General features: G+C 46.0%; 2 protein-coding genes across 7 annotated transcripts in view; one reads left to right on the forward strand and one right to left on the reverse strand.

Moving 5' to 3' along the window:
- Positions 1–2083: 2083 nt before the first annotated feature.
- polr2h (RNA polymerase II, I and III subunit H) lies at positions 2084–9869 on the reverse strand. 3 transcript variants are annotated; one of them, XM_017687914.1, is made up of 7 exons: positions 9703–9869; positions 9557–9594; positions 9234–9360; positions 7862–7945; positions 5182–5275; positions 4414–4497; positions 2084–2361 (listed from the first exon to the last, which is right to left on the reverse strand). In XM_017687914.1, the coding sequence occupies exons 3-7, from the start codon at positions 9304–9306 to the stop codon at positions 2244–2246; spliced, it is 453 nt and encodes a 150-aa protein (XP_017543403.1). In that variant the 5' UTR covers positions 9307–9360; positions 9557–9594; positions 9703–9869; the 3' UTR covers positions 2084–2243. The 3 variants fall into 3 exon arrangements, with proteins under 3 accessions (XP_017543403.1, XP_017543402.1, XP_017543401.1); XM_017687913.1 differs by lacking the exon at positions 9557–9594; XM_017687912.1 differs by having other exon boundaries at positions 9557–9869.
- Positions 9870–10127: 258 nt separating this feature from the next.
- LOC108414973 (lisH domain-containing protein ARMC9) overlaps positions 10128–15113 on the forward strand; it is a 65411-nt gene continuing 60425 nt past the window's right edge. For 2 of the 4 annotated variants that reach the window (XM_037545491.1, XM_037545494.1), the window contains exons 1-4: positions 10128–10324; positions 12063–12151; positions 13684–13809; positions 14695–14865. In XM_037545491.1, coding sequence (XP_037401388.1) covers positions 12077–12151; positions 13684–13809; positions 14695–14865 — 372 coding nt within the window. In that variant the 5' untranslated portion in view covers positions 10128–10324; positions 12063–12076. The remainder of the gene's footprint in view (positions 10325–12062; positions 12152–13683; positions 13810–14694; positions 14866–15113) is intronic. The other 2 variants (XM_037545493.1, XM_037545492.1) reach the window with 2 other exon arrangements.

The following is a 15113-nucleotide window of genomic DNA, read 5'->3' on the forward strand; positions in this document are numbered from 1 at the left end:
CAACAGAACTAGCGCCGATGCTCAGACACACTGATGACTTCGGGCTCATTATTTAAAGGGGAACTCCACCAATTTCTCATTTCTCAGATTTTCTGAATAATTGATTCACTGGGCCCGCGACCCTGCGGGAGAAGCGGCTTAGAACGTGTGTGTGATTCACTGAGTCGTTCAGAGCAGTTCAGTGTGAAACGCTCTGTTCTAGATAAACTGAGCGAGTCAGAACCGTTCACAGTGGTGGTGATAGGAACCAGACGTCCCTCTAAAAGCTCCTCACAGAAAGTTCCTACATGAACTGGTTCGTCTGGTTCCCATCACCACCACTGTAAAGACGTCTGAACCACTTCACACCAAACCCTCTGAATCTCTTTGATTACACCTACAACTCTGAGTTATGCAGAACATTTAGAAAAGTGAGTGGAATTGCCCTTTAATACACCCTTAGAATAAACACCCACCCTGCTGCTTTAAAGGGCCCATGCCACAGAAAACTGAATGCTCCTCACTTGAAATATAACACACTGTATTTTCCATCTTCAGTAATTCAGAGACTTCAGCAGCACCGCTGCAAGAGGAGAGTGAGCATCTTTACAAGATTTAGCAATGGATGCACTTGTAATTTTGGCTGGAGTGTCCCTTTAAAGGCACATTAACATAAGACAGTCTGTTTAATTCTAAGAGGTAAAGAGGGGTGGAATATGGTCATGTGAAAATGAATGGTGAGTGTTTTTAGTACATAAAGGCATCATGCTGCTTCTGTCAGGAATACGAACGGCTTTACAGCCCTGGGTTCTGATGTTCTGCTCTGGTTCCACACTGATGAGCGGCTGTGCTACTCATTTCTACAGGCGGGCGTTGCTGTGGCTGTTGGACAGGTCATTAAAAATCAAATGAAATAAAGAAACTGTGTGTCTGCATCTGCAGCACCAACGCAGACGTCTCCTCACTCAGGGGTTAAGTATTCAAACCCTTCCTCTTCATCATAAGGGTCTGAATCACGGATGACCACTCCGTCCTGTGACACCCATTAGGCCACAGCACGGACATTGTAGGCAAAGCTGCACACGCTGCTACTTTCAGACTCGCCTTAAATTCAATTTCCAACCGAGCTGCAGGAAACGTTCACATACTTTCCGTCAGCAGCGGCTGAGAAATAATAAGCCAGCAGATTAGCATTAAAAAGTAATATTTCTGATCTCGTTAGTGATTAAAACTGATTAACGTAATCTATACATCGCTATTCCCGCAAGATTAGGAGACCCTTATTAGTCCCACATCAGGGAATTTTCACCTCCACGCAGTGAAATACCACAAACACACCTGCCCGGAGAGGTGGGCAGCCCTATCCACAGCACCCAGGGGGCAGCTGGGGTTAGGCGTCTTGCTCAAGGGCACCTCAGCCATGTACTGTCAGCTCAGGGCATCGATCTGGTGACCTTCAGGCCACAAGTCTGGTTCCCCAACCTCCAGCCCACGACTGCCCTAAAGGGGAATTCCACCAACTTTTTCACATTTTCTGCATACTTTACTGGTTAAGACGTAAACAGAGCAGTTCTGAGCGGTTTGGTGTGAAACGCTCTGTTCTAGATAAACTGAGTCAGAGCTGTTCACAGTGGAGGTGATGGGAACCAGACGTCCCTCTAAAAGCTCCTACAGAAAGTTCCTACATGAACTGGTTCTGAATTCACTGCCTGATGACTGAGACGCTGTTTTATGAGAGTTTAGAGAACTTCAACTCCATTCATGGTGGAGGGAGACATGCAGGGCGCTGTGCGGCAAAATAGTCCCCAAAGAAAACTCATTATTCCAGATTTTCCACTGTTTTCCATCATCAACATTCCATATAGACTCAGAAGACTCGTGTAGGTTCTCTGGTGGTTCTGGATGGTAAATAAAGTGTCTATATCTGTGTTGTAGTCATGGCGACGCCTGGTTCCCATCACCACCACTGTGAAGAAATTTACAGTCACGACATTCAACCCTTTCACATCAACAACTAAACTGGGTGGAAATTTTTAAAAATGGGTGGAATTCCCCTTTAAACGGTTTAAAAGAGAACATGCAGGCCAATAAATACGTTACAGACTCGCACTTATAAAAACAGTTTTATTTACATAATTAGCATTTCTCGTTTATCCAAACTTAAAACATAGAAAGAAGAGAAGGCGAACTTTTCCAGCTCTTAATACAAAGAGCTCCCACCAGAGGGCGATGCCGTTCCTCTGGGCAGAATGAGGCAGCGTCTCTTAGAACGCAAGTTTCTTCATGAGTAGATAGACCCTGGAGTCCACCTCGAACCCGTGCAGGTTGTTGGCGTCCCCCTGTAGTCGCATGAGGAGACCACCATAGGATATATACGCAGATCTGTGGAGGAAAATCAGAGTTTCAAATCATCACAAAACACTGGAAACTTCATTTATTATTATTATTATTATTATTAATTATAATGTATTATAATTCTTAATAATGCTTATATATTATTATTAATTCATCATTGCCTCTTTAAATTATGGGAGCATTTCATGATAAATGGACCAACAGAAATGGCCCAAAAAACAAAAACAAACAAACACAAAACACAAAACACAAAAACATACACTACTTAAAAACAATGGGTCTTCGAGGGTTCTTTCCTAAAGAAACTTGCTCTATACAGAACCATGAACACTCAAAGAACCATTCGCATGATTAAGAGGTTCTTTGCAAACTGAAAGGGTTCTTCAGATTAACAGAGGATGTGTTGTATATGGTTCTATATGGAACCCTTTTGAGAACCATATACATCACATTCTCCATTGATCTGAAGAACCATTACACCATACAAAGAACTGACAGATTGACAGGGAACGTGTGGCATATTTTCAAAAAGGAAAGGGTTCCGCTGTTGTTATGATGTCAAGCTTTAACAATGGAAGAACCCTTTTTTGTGCTATATAGTAGAACAATTTTCAAAAAGTATCTATATAGAACCATACAGAACACATTCGCTATCAATGTGAAGAACCATTTCCCCATGTGAAGAACCACTTAACCAAGGAATTTTTCTATATAGAACTTGGTTCTACACAGATAAGCAACTAAAGAAACATCTTTTGAAGTGTGTCTGACATTACTAATGTAGAAGAAAATACGTTTTTAAAATTCCCTAAAAATATTTTAAAGTAAAAAAAATTAGGTCAAATTTAAACTACATATTATGCATCCTACATCTTTAGACATCTTGGGATGTTATTATAGCCAAGACATCTTAAGATCCTTGTCTGTTTCTTAAGACATGCCTCAAGATGTCCTAAGATGTCTTCATAACGTGTCTTTAGACATGGCTTAAGACATCCCAAGACATGGTGACGGCTGCGTTTGTAGTTCAGTCTAGAAACATGCTGACGATCATCCACTGAGGAGACAAGATCTCGATTCAGACGCCGAGTCCTCATCAGCGTCCAGCGCTACCAACTAAAACTGCTGCTAACCCGAACGTCTGAGGACAGTCAGCTGCTGAAAAAAGCTCAGAGTTAAAGAGTGATTAACTAAACAGTGAATACTGCGAGAGCGCCCCCTGCTGTTTATCAGAGTCGCCCCCTGCTGTTTATCAGAGTCGCCCCCTGCTGTTTATCAGAGCGCCCCCTGCTGTTTATCAGAGTCGCCCCCTGCTGTTTATCAGAGCTCCCCCTGCTGTTTATCAGAGTCGCCCCCTGCTGTTTATCAGAGCTCCCCCTGCTGTTTATCAGAGTCGCCCCCTGCTGTTTATCAGAGCGCCCCCTGCTGTTTATCAGAGTCGCCCCCTGCTGTTTATCAGAGTCGCCCCCTGCTGTTTATCAGAGTCGCCCCCTGCTATTTATCAGAGTCGCCCCCTGCTATTTATCAGAGTCGCCCCCTGCTATTTATCAGAGTCGCCCCCTGCCGTTTATCAGAGTCGCCCCCTGCTGTTTATCAGTGTCGCTGCTCCCCAGTTTCAGTCTCCATTTCCCAAATGCTTTAGCTGACCATTCCTCCTCCTAATAAACAGCCGCCCGTTCAGCTCCGCCTCCTCATTATTCTCCACCATCACTGTAATGCTCCATCATCTACATTAACACAGGAAGGTGGTCAGAGGGGCGGTGGAGTTCGAGTCGGCAGCGTCTGAGATGTTTAAAACGCAGAGTTAGAAGAGAAAAACATCTCCCAGTGAAAGCCGCGTTTTACAGTAGGAATAAATGGAGCTCATTATGCTGGTAGTGAACTACGCTGGGCTGAAGTTTCAGACACAGCTCCACTCGGCGGGGGACGCAGCCCATTACAATGATTTCGGACTAAGTACTTATTTTTCCTTGTGATTATCCAGATATGCATTCATTAAGTCTTGTGGTTAATATCAAATATCAAAAATTAAATCTAAACAAAATCCCTCATTAGAAACAAGCTGACGAGGAAACTCACAGTCGTGTCGCTGCTTCAGTGGACGTCTCATCACCTTCGATCTTATACGCCTTCCCGTACATCACATAATCAAACTGATCCGCCCTGAAAAACAGAACAGAGGTTCTTTGGGTTTCGGCTCCCTGTAAACAAAAGGCGGCAGAGTAGGACGATAACCACAACCCATCATAATTACGATGCCGCATTTTTGTTGCCCAAAAAATTGCATTTGGTGCACAGTACCTCATCAGTCATACACACGATCAAATTAATTTACTGTCATTTTAATAAATAATAACAAGCCTTTAGTGTATTTTGGCATGAAGATTTTAACGCCACCTGGCCAGCTCACACGTTCTGTTAAAGTGAAAAGTGAACGCATCCTCTACGGAGAACACAATGGCATCAAATATGGCAAATCCTTTCAGATTTAGGGCGTAAATTCTGAGTTTACCATTTAAACTTATATACTTGTGGTTGGTTAGTGTAGTGGTTAACACCCCTGCCTTCTACTCTGTAGACTGGGGTTCAATCCCCACCTGGGTAAGCCCCCTACACTAAACCAATAAGAGTCCTTGGGCAAGACTCCTAACACCACCTTGGCCTTCCTGTATAAAATGCTCAAACGGTAAGTCACTCTGGATAAGAGCGTCAGCCAAATGCCATAAACGTAAATTTACAATTAAACATTCAAAAATGAACTGTGACATAACTTTTGTACAGGCCACATTTTGCCCCCCCCCCAAATGTTAAATTCAGTAAAATAATATGAAACAGAGCTGGACCTACCTGGACGGTCGGTCGTCCTGAGGGTTGTACTCTCCATCATCTGGAGTGCCGTCCTCATACAGTGTGCTGGCTATTACTAACCTGAACTTATCACCTGGAGCGAAAGAAAAACGGCCATCAGTTCACTGTAAAGAACACATCATTCAGGGACCTGTTACTTTCAGTCAAGACCAAATTATTAGACATTTTAATTAAGCATTATTAAGCTTGTATTAACTGAAGGTCTGCTACACATAAATAATGTATTATTGCACTATTAGCTGTAATAACACCCATGGAACAACTACTGATACACGAGGGAAGTGTTCAATGGCTATGGCAGTGAAAATACCAGGACTAAGGCTGCGTTTACACTGCAGGTAAAAGTGGCCCAAGTCTGATGTTTTTCCTCGTATGAGACGCAGATGTGAGTGTCAGTGTGAAGACAAACGCACTGAATCTGACGTTTTCAATTCCGATTTGAGACGGTTTCATATGTGGCGCTGAAATCCGATCCGTATCCGATCTGCAGCGATGCGACTTGGTCTGAACAGCCAGATCGGAATTCATGTGACTTTTACGTCAGTCCAACTCGACATTCATCATTTTCCGCTGCTGAGACTCAGAAACATTTAGGCTGAGGTTTCTGTACCAAAAAATAGAAGAGACTCGTCGCAGCCGCTCCAGATTCAAACGAAGAGGTCAAGCGCGGGCGGAGGAGGCACAGCGCGGGCGGAGGAGGCAGAGCGCGGGCGGGAGGAGGCAGAGCGCGGGCGGGAGGAGGCAGAGCGCGGGCGGGAGGAGCCCAAGTGCGGGCGGAGGAGGCAGAGCGCGGGCGGAGGAGGCAGAGCGCGGGCGGGAGGAGGCAGAGCGCGGGCGGGAGGAGGCAGAGCGCGGGTGGAGGCCCAGCGCGGACGGAGGAGCCCAAGCGCGGGCGGAGGAGGCAGAGCGCGGGCGGGAGGAGGCAGAGCGTGGGTGGGAGGAGGCAGAGCGTGGGTGGGAGGAGGCAGAGCATGGGTGGGAGGAGGCAGAGCGCGGGCGGGAGGAGGCAGAGCGCGGGCGGGAGGAGGCAGAGCGCGGGCGGAGGAGGCAGAGCGCGGGCGGGAGGAGGCAGAGCGCGGGCGGGAGGAGGCAGAGCGCGGGCGGAGGAGGCAGAGCGCGGGCGGGAGGAGGCAGAGCGCGGGCGGGAGGAGGCAGAGCGCGGGCGGAGGAGCCCAAGCGCGGGCGGAGGAGGCAGAGCGCGGGCGGAGGAGGCAGAGCGCGGGCGGAGGAGGCAGAGCGCGGGCGGGACGAGGCAGAGCGCGGGCGGGAGGAGGCAGAGCGCGGGCGGGAGGAGGCAGAGCGCGGGCGGGAGGAGGCAGAGCGCGGGCGGGAGGAGCCCAAGCGCGGGCGGAGGAGGCAGAGCGTGGGTGGGAGGAGGCAGAGCGCGGGCGGAGGAGGCAGAGCGCGGGCGGGAGGAGGCAGAGCGCGGGCGGGAGGAGGCAGAGCGCGGGCGGGAGGAGGCAGAGCGCGGGCGGGAGGAGGCAGAGCGCGGGCGGGAGGAGGCAGAGCGCGGGCGGAGGAGGCAGAGCGCGGGCGGGAGGAGGCAGAGCGCGGGCGGGAGGAGGCAGAGCGCGGGCGGAGGAGGCAGAGCGCGGGCGGGAGGAGGCAGAGCGCGGGCGGGAGGAGGCAGAGCGCGGGCGGGAGGAGGCAGAGCGCGGGCGGGAGGAGGCAGAGCGCGGGCGGGAGGAGGCAGAGCGCGGGCGGAGGAGGCAGAGCGTGGGTGGGAGGAGGCAGAGCGCGGGCGGAGGAGGCAGAGCGCGGGCGGGAGGAGGCAGAGCGCGGGCGGGAGGAGGCAGAGCGCGAGGCTGCAGTGTTTAAAGACTCCGAGGACACGAACCAAAGAAGTGGCTGTGACCGAATATCGCGCCCTTCTCATGCTGAACTCGAGCACACTGGGGGTGATGAGCGCAGCTGTCAACCACTGGAACTTCATAATCGCTCCGGAGATGCTGGCGAAGACGAACCTGAAGCTCCGGGAGTGACAGGCGTTCCCTGGCCGTCGTGGCCGTTTACCTCTGCCTCGTGAAGTACTGCTCTTTCGCGCATGCGGTTCGGTTTAGGAGCTGATCTGTTCAGACTGTCGCACACAGACCGCGTTTAAATGGGATTTGGTGATCACATCCGATTCGGGCCAGTTTTGCCTGCTGTGTTAACGCAGCCTTGGTGTTCATTTCTGATCAAATGGACTTTCTGTAAACCCCTTTTATACTTTTGACCCCAAATTCAAGTATTAGGGACTTATTGATGAGACTAAAATGGACTAGATAACAAACTAAATGACGGATGTTTCCGGCGTACGTTCCATCGCACACTATCTACATACACAGTAAGCGCTGAGCAGCGAACAGTGAATGAGGTACTGAGTAAAAAGCGATGAACACAACGGGCCTCATTCTCCAGCCGTTCTTAAGAAGAGATTTCTTCAGTTTTCCTGAAGATTCTGACATTCACGGGTTTTTCTTGTTTGGACTGGATTTGAAACAGATTCTACACACTCTGAAGAGCACAGAGGCGAGAAGAGGACACAACATGAATCCCACGGACGTTTTTCCTTAGGATCTTTGGCAACAACACACTTAAGAGCAGACTTAGGAAGATACTGGAGAATGAGGCCAAACGTTGGTCTCACTCTCGACCATCTGAAGCACGTCTCCCTCACCGAGATCAACAGGATAGATCTGAGTATTCACATCCAGGATGAGATCCATTTTGAAAGACTCGCTCTCGCAGTGAAGTCGAGACACTGGAGGAGAAGAGAGAAAAGCAGGAGTCTGAGAACAGGAGTCATTCGTTTCTCTGCGTTACAGTAAAACAGGCCACAATGTAAACTCATGTCTCATAACGAAGGATCCCAGTTAAAAAAGCAATACATAGTGAGATCAATCACCAATGATATTCCTCATTATAATAGTAATAATAATAATAGTAATAAGGCGCATATATATATATATATATAACATTATTAATCTCGAAGTACTACAAAGTGTTTAGGGTAGTATTACAAAAGAAAGAATAAGATAAGAATAAGAATAAAAAATAAGAATAAAAAATGCTGACCGCCTCCTTCTACGCTCACTGTCCACTTTATCAGCTCCACTGACCGTATAGCTGCACTCTGTAGTTCTACAGTTACAGACTGTAGTCCATCTGTTTCTCTGATACTCTGTTACCCTGTTCTTCAGTGGTCAGGACCCCCATGGACCCTCACAGAGCAGGTACTGTTTGGGTGGTGGGTCATTCTCAGCACTGCAGTAACACTGACGTGGTGGTGGTGTGTTAGTGTATGTTGTGCTGGTCTGAGTGGATCAGACACAGCAGTGCTGCTGGAGTTTTTAAACACCTCAGTGTCGCTGCTGGACTGAGAATCGTCCACCAACCGAAAATATCCAGCCAACAGCGTCCTGTGGGCAGCGTCCTGTGGGCAGCGTCCTGTGGGCACTGATGAAGGACTAGAGGATGACCAACACAAACTGTGCAGCAGCAGATGAGCTGTCGTCTCTGACTTTACATCTACAAGGTGGACCCACAAGGTAGGAGTGTCTAATAGAGTGGACAGTGAGTGGACACAGTGTTTAAAAACTCCAGCAGCACTGCTGTGTCTGATCCACTCAGACCAGCACAACACACACTAACACACCACCACCACATCAGTGTTAGTGCAGTGTTACCTGCTCTATGGGGGTCCTGACCACTGAAGAACAGGGTAACAGAGTATCAGAGAAACAGATGGACTACAGTCTGTAACTGTAGAACTACAGAGTGCAGCTATACGGTCAGTGGAGCTGATAAAGTGGACAGTGAGTGTAGAAACGAGGAGGTGGTCATAATGCTCTGCCTGATCGGTCAATGAAACAGCTCAGCAGCCAAATCCAGCAGATTACAGCAAACACAGAACCGTACAAACCCATACAGGAGCTGCCGTTTGATCCAAAGGAGGCGGCAGAGCATCAGGAACCAATAAACACAGATTTAACGAACACGGGGGTTAAAAGCGGCGCATGTTTAACAGATGAACTGCAGTTTGATCCCACCTCTGTCAAACTTCTTCCCATCTGGATCGATGTCTTTCACATCAAAAATATCCTCAAACAGAATTCCAGCCATTCCTGCAGAGCTTCGCCCGTCTGTCCAGGGAAGGTCCCACGAGTCTCACAGCACCTACTCCGACAAAAGCCACACACAGGGAGCAGATCTGATTAATAAACATCACAAATCAGACGCGTGGACGTTTCTGAAGCCCAACAGGTCATTAAACAGGGGGGTCGTGTGAAACAGGTGACTGACCACTGCTACCCTGAAATGATGAAACCCTAAGCTTTTAGCGAAATAGGGGGTTTATTTTATATTTACTTACTCGGTGCTTCACCCTCGAGCGGTTCCTTAATCGAGAAACTGTTCAAAATATTAATAAAACCCAATTAACTGCCCGGTTAGCAGCTTTAGCTTAGCCGGCTTTTCACGCTGCTCGTCCAGCTGGGGATGAAATAAAGCCCTACTTACGTCACTGAACCTCTCCGCTGTCGCGTCAGCGGGGCAAACGTGTTTAAATACCGCGATGAAGTGAATAAACTTCAAAAAAATAAAGATTAATAAATTTAATTCGTTTAACTTCAGCTCCGCAAAGGAACACGCGTTTCACTGTTGACGCTTTACGGCTACGCAACCATTTCCGGTGGCGCCGAAAAATAATATAATTTACCTCTTTTTTTAACGATTTATCTTTACTAACTCACACTCAAACCCACACATGTGGTTTTCGAGCATTGCGTTTAACGCGATTGAACGTGAAACAAACAACCGAAAAAAGATAAAAACACGCATTCGTTGTACACCGGCTTGGACTACAAATGGCGACGGATAAAAACTACAAAAGCTGACGACACTTTCATCCACTATCCGGCTGCTGTTGCCAGGTGTCGAGCGTCTCGAAAGCAGTTGCTATGGTGACCCGCCGCGCCAGGCTGTTGAGCTCAGCTAAGCTACGATAAAGTACCCTCCGTAGCGGAGCTGGAGTCGTTTCTCGGCTCTTTTTACCGGGCTGGTTTATATTTTAACCACGTTATAAAACCGAAAGACATGAGTAGCGATATTTTTGTTGCATTAAAGAGAGTTTATGACTGAGGTAAGTGTCGCACCGTGTTAGTCCGCTAGCGAGCAGAGGTGGCTAACGGTGAAGCTAGCTCATGTTTGTTTTCATGGTTTTAGGTTTTTCCTACTCGCCTCACACAACATTCATCTTTACACCGCACAACATGCGGTTATTAACCGAGTTAGGGAGTAATTAGTGAACTGTTACGTCTGTTTTTCTCGCTGTAGCTCCAGTTTGGACGAGGCTGAAGTTGGCTTACTCTTCGAATTCTCCCGTTCCACCTTAAATGCCGCAGTAACAGCAGTAGCCTCAGGCGCCAGAATGTAACTCCTGCACCATTTAAGGTGGACCGGGAAAATTCGAACCGAAAAGGAGGCTGACCTCAGCTTTGCGTAGCTTGGTCGAGCTGGCTGTGTTGTTTACGTTTTCTGAGGCGAATAAAATCGGAATATTGGACTCGTTATCGACATCAGTGCACAGAAAAACTGCATTTGCTGTGTTAACAACGGGAAATAATGCTTTAATGAATGATTATACGGCTGCATTGGCCTGTTGGATTGTTTTTACTTGGCTGTTTGAAGGTTGATGTATTCAAGAGTTAAATGTGCCAAGAAATTTCCAAGGCAGTGAAACCTCACAAGTTTGAGTAATGTAATAAAATCTTCTTCAGGGGTTCTGTAGTTAAATGAATGGTTCTGTTGGAACTGCGAGTTCTACATAGAACCATTTTATGCTTAAATGATTCTCTGCCCTGTGAAATCGCTCTTGAGGCCGATGCAGAAGGTGTTGTATGGTTTGGAAGGGCTCTACTGTTATTACAGTGTCAAGCTTGTGTACGATAGAAGAGCACTTTTTGGCACTGTATAGAACCATTTTCAAATAGGTCCTATATAGAACCGTATTCAACACATTCTCTACCCACCTGAAGAACCATGACACCATGCAAAGGTCCATGTAAGCATGCCGGTTCTTTGAATGTTCGTGGTTTGACTAAAGAACCCTTGGAAAATCACCTTTTTTAAGTGCCATTAACCATTCGCCAGACGGGTCTGATCTTCAGAGTCGGACCAAATCAGACTGAGCCGTAAAACTGAGCCAATATCAGGTTCAGCTCAGTTTGGTCAGTTTGTCCAGATCAGTATTAATGTTGTTTTGTTCCAGCCGGTCTGTAAAGCTTCTTACAGCCCGTTTAGTTTGGCGAATGGTGTTGGGTTCATTTCTGGCTGATTCCAGTTTGTTCAGCTGTTCTTCTGTCACAGCTGGCGACTGAATAGCTGCTCAGTGGCGACGACAGTTTTTGAATTTAGCGTCGTCTCATCTTCAGAGTCGGACCAAATCGGCTGTCGGTCAGATGTGGTCTTAACAGTGTCCGTTTTCTGTTTGTGGCAAAGTCAGAAGTAAAAAGGTTCAAATGGCTCGAGCGTCTCCTACAGCTGTCAGAGTCGTTGCTTAGCAACAGCGTCTCAGCGGAGTGATAAAACTGATGTTATGGTGAAATAACGGCAAATATCGCTTCTCAACCAATCAGCTCGCGTGGCCAGAATTAACTGTTGCATAAAAATCTATATATTACAAAGCATAAAGGTGGAGAATGCAGCAGTGCTTTGAAAGAAACATGGATTTTATCAAGGTTATTAATCTCGTTATTAAACTTCAGTGCAGCTAATTCAGCGTATCAGTTCATTTTTATGCCTTTGTGAACTGAACCCGGTTTGCTGAAGCTGCACAGCTGGTTTAACGAAAGAATGATCGTTCGTTTTCTGTTCCGTAGCAGACCGAGGACACATGACTTCCGGGAAGGCTCGAGAGATGGGGGACGTCTTGGCGAGCGAAGCAGATCTCCTTCTGATGATAAAAGAGGTTGGTTAAAAGTGCTTTTAACCTTCAAAATAAGTTTTTGTAAAGAGGTTATGTTCCAGGTGATATTGGAGCATTTCCATTGGTCCATTCACAGTCATTTCCACATAGTTTGAGTTGCATGTGTTTTCAAATTATGTCCAGAAATGAAAAGTGAGCGAAAGGGAGACGCTCGCGTTTGTTTTGCCGTTTTCTCCAACACAAATCCTGGAGCAGTGGACTGGTTTTCTGCTCTGACACACTTAAAGACCCATATATTACATTTTTCCTGTCCTTTATCTTTTTCCCCTGAGGTGCATCTGTTATATCTGTGTGGTTGTGTGAACCAAAAACGGTCACAATTCATTTTTACATTATTATTTTCCAGCCCCTCTTAATCTCTTAGATCTGTTACCGTGCCTTTAAGACTGACATATTTAAATGAGCTCTAGTCTGATTGGCTGACTGATATCACGCTTGATTCAAAAAGCAGTGCAGGCTGAAACTCTCCTTATGACATCAGTATGAGTGGGCGGGGCTAAACTGCTGTCAACTGAATATGCAGGTAAATGTAAAGGACTATTTTTCATTGGACTGTATGAATGTTTGCACACTACTAACGACATACATTTTAGTTCAGTAATGAGAGGAATATTCAGTTTTCCGTGATATGGATCCTTTAACTGATCTTGGTAGTTTATTGATGTGTTGAATGAGGTGCGTTAGAAGATGGTGAAGACTGCAGTGGTCAGTGAAAGTACCTGTCCATAGCGCACATGGAATTATAAATATTTAGTACTGCATATTTACTTCATTCATGGTTATTTACTTTTGGTTTTGAGCCACTCAAACTGTATATTCCTATAATGTGCAGGACTGAGGCTGAGAACTCGGTCCAGGTCCAGCTAGATACAAACATACACTGTAAGCAGTAAATTCGATTCTGGGGATTTTTCTGTGCACCTGTTTTCTGTTGGTGATATTCACAGCAACATAGACGTTATTTTCCTCAAGAGAAATTTCAACCGTTTTTCACAATTTCTTCATAATTTGCTGTTTGAGGTGTAAACAGAGGTTCAGAGGGTTTGGTGTGAAACGGTTCAGACGTCTTTACAGTGGTGGTGATGGGAACCAGGCGTCGCCATGACTACAACACAGATATAGACACTTTATTTACCATCCAGAACCACCAGAGAACCTACACGAGTCTTCTGAGCTTATATGGAATGTTGATGAGTTTTTTTTGGGGACTATTTTGCCGCACAGCGCCCTGCATGTCTCCCTCCACCATGAATGGAGTTGAAGTTCTCTAAACTCTCATAAAACAGCGTCTCAGTCATCAGGCAGTGAATTCAGAACCAGTTCACGTAGGAACTTTCTGTAGGAGCTTTTAGAGGGACGTCTGGTTCCCATCACCACCACTGAACGGTTCTGACTCGGTCAGTTTATCTAGAACCGAGCGTTTCACACCAAACCGCTCTGATTACATCTTAACTGGTTAATTATTCAGAAATGTTGAAAAGTTGAAATCTAATGTTGACGTTTATAATTGACAGTACCTGAAGTTCTGTGAGTTTGAGGAGACGGCAAAGATCTTTGAGAAGGAATGCAAGAGCAAAGGAAAACCTGTCCCAAAAACACAGAGCAGCCCACCAGCCGACTCCAGGTCCTTAATCATTCAGGTAAGATTCATTTAATGTAAATCAGTAGATCAGCGCTGAGAGGATGTTCCAGAGTGTTTCACGTCTGCATGTTGTTAGCAGTTCAGTTCCAAACAGATGTTATGAACATGAACTAAAAATGCACCACATGTCCAAAAACCTCTCTGAGAAGGCTTGTAGATGTTGGAACATTGCTGTGAGGATTTGATTGAGCATTAGCGAGGTCAGGTACTGATGTTGGATGGTCAGTTCTGGATCACTCCAGTTCATCCCAAAGGTACTGGATGGAGCTCCATCACTCCAGAGAACACAGTTCCACTGCTCCACAGCCCAGTGCTGGGGGGCTTTACACCCCTCTAGCCCATGCTGGGTACTGGACATGGAGACCTTAGACTCATGTGCAGCCCCATTCTATTGGTCAGTCCTTTATCTTAGGGAGATTAGAGGTGGGCGATATGACAAAAATCTAGTATCATGATACTTCCAAGAATTTTTATGATGCACAATATGTCACAATATTTCTTTTTTCAGACATCTGATCAGTTGCAACAGAGAAAAAAGAGCCAACAGTGCTAGATTTTATAAAATACTGTCAAAAACTGTGAGCACATTGATTTTTGTTCAGTGTTTTGCATAATGTGTAGTGATAAATCCATTTAAACGGGAATAATTTTGCTTTCTTTGTAATAAAACCTGCAGCTGTTCAGTGTCTACAAGCGCTGACTGTATACATGATGTGTTCAGAAAAGCATATTGTGACATGATTTGTCACGATAACGATATATGTTGTTATTCTGCCCAGCCACAATGGAGATAATGCAACCGTAAAGTATTCCAACAGCATATAACAATACAGAACGTTTTCATAGGGACTGATTGATTGTCTGAAATATATTTCTTCTCCAGAAGGATCTCATCAGCTCATTTGAGGACGGAGATATGAAGGTGTTTTTCGAGCTGTGGGCTGAACACGTTCCCACGGATATTCGGGACAGCGACCCGGCCGTTCAGAAACTGGAATTCTATTTGCACATTCACTTCGTTATCTACCCGCTGAAGAACTCTCTCGGAAGACAGGTGAGAAGAAGATCTGCAGGACTTTTATTGTGTGCTTTTAGGGGTTATTAATTCTATTAATAATTGTGTCGTGTCAAACAACTAAATTTAGTAAGTAAAAATGACACAGAACCTGATTTGTTTGGTCTAAATGGTGAAATTTACTTTGCATGACTGTCCATTAGGCTTTTTTAATTGCATGCAATTTTCATATTTTTATTCGAAATTAAACTCGGACTTTCTTTTGTTTTGTAAACCCATGTCCTTAA

Source organism: Pygocentrus nattereri, chromosome 15 (genome assembly GCF_015220715.1).
Source record: "Pygocentrus nattereri isolate fPygNat1 chromosome 15, fPygNat1.pri, whole genome shotgun sequence".
Classification (NCBI taxonomy): domain Eukaryota; kingdom Metazoa; phylum Chordata; class Actinopteri; order Characiformes; family Serrasalmidae; genus Pygocentrus; species Pygocentrus nattereri.

Coding starts and splice junctions, on each gene's coding strand:
- polr2h (XM_017687913.1), bottom strand. CDS start 9,306: ATGGCTGGAATTCTGTTTGAGGATATTTTTGATGTGAAAGACATCGAT. Junction 5,276..7,861: donor GATCTATCCTGTTGATCTCG/GTGAGGGAGACG, acceptor CTTTCGCTCCAG/GTGATAAGTTCAGGTTAGTA. Junction 4,498..5,181: donor CAGGACGACCGACCGTCCAG/GTAGGTCCAGCT, acceptor TCTGTTTTTCAG/GGCGGATCAGTTTGATTATG.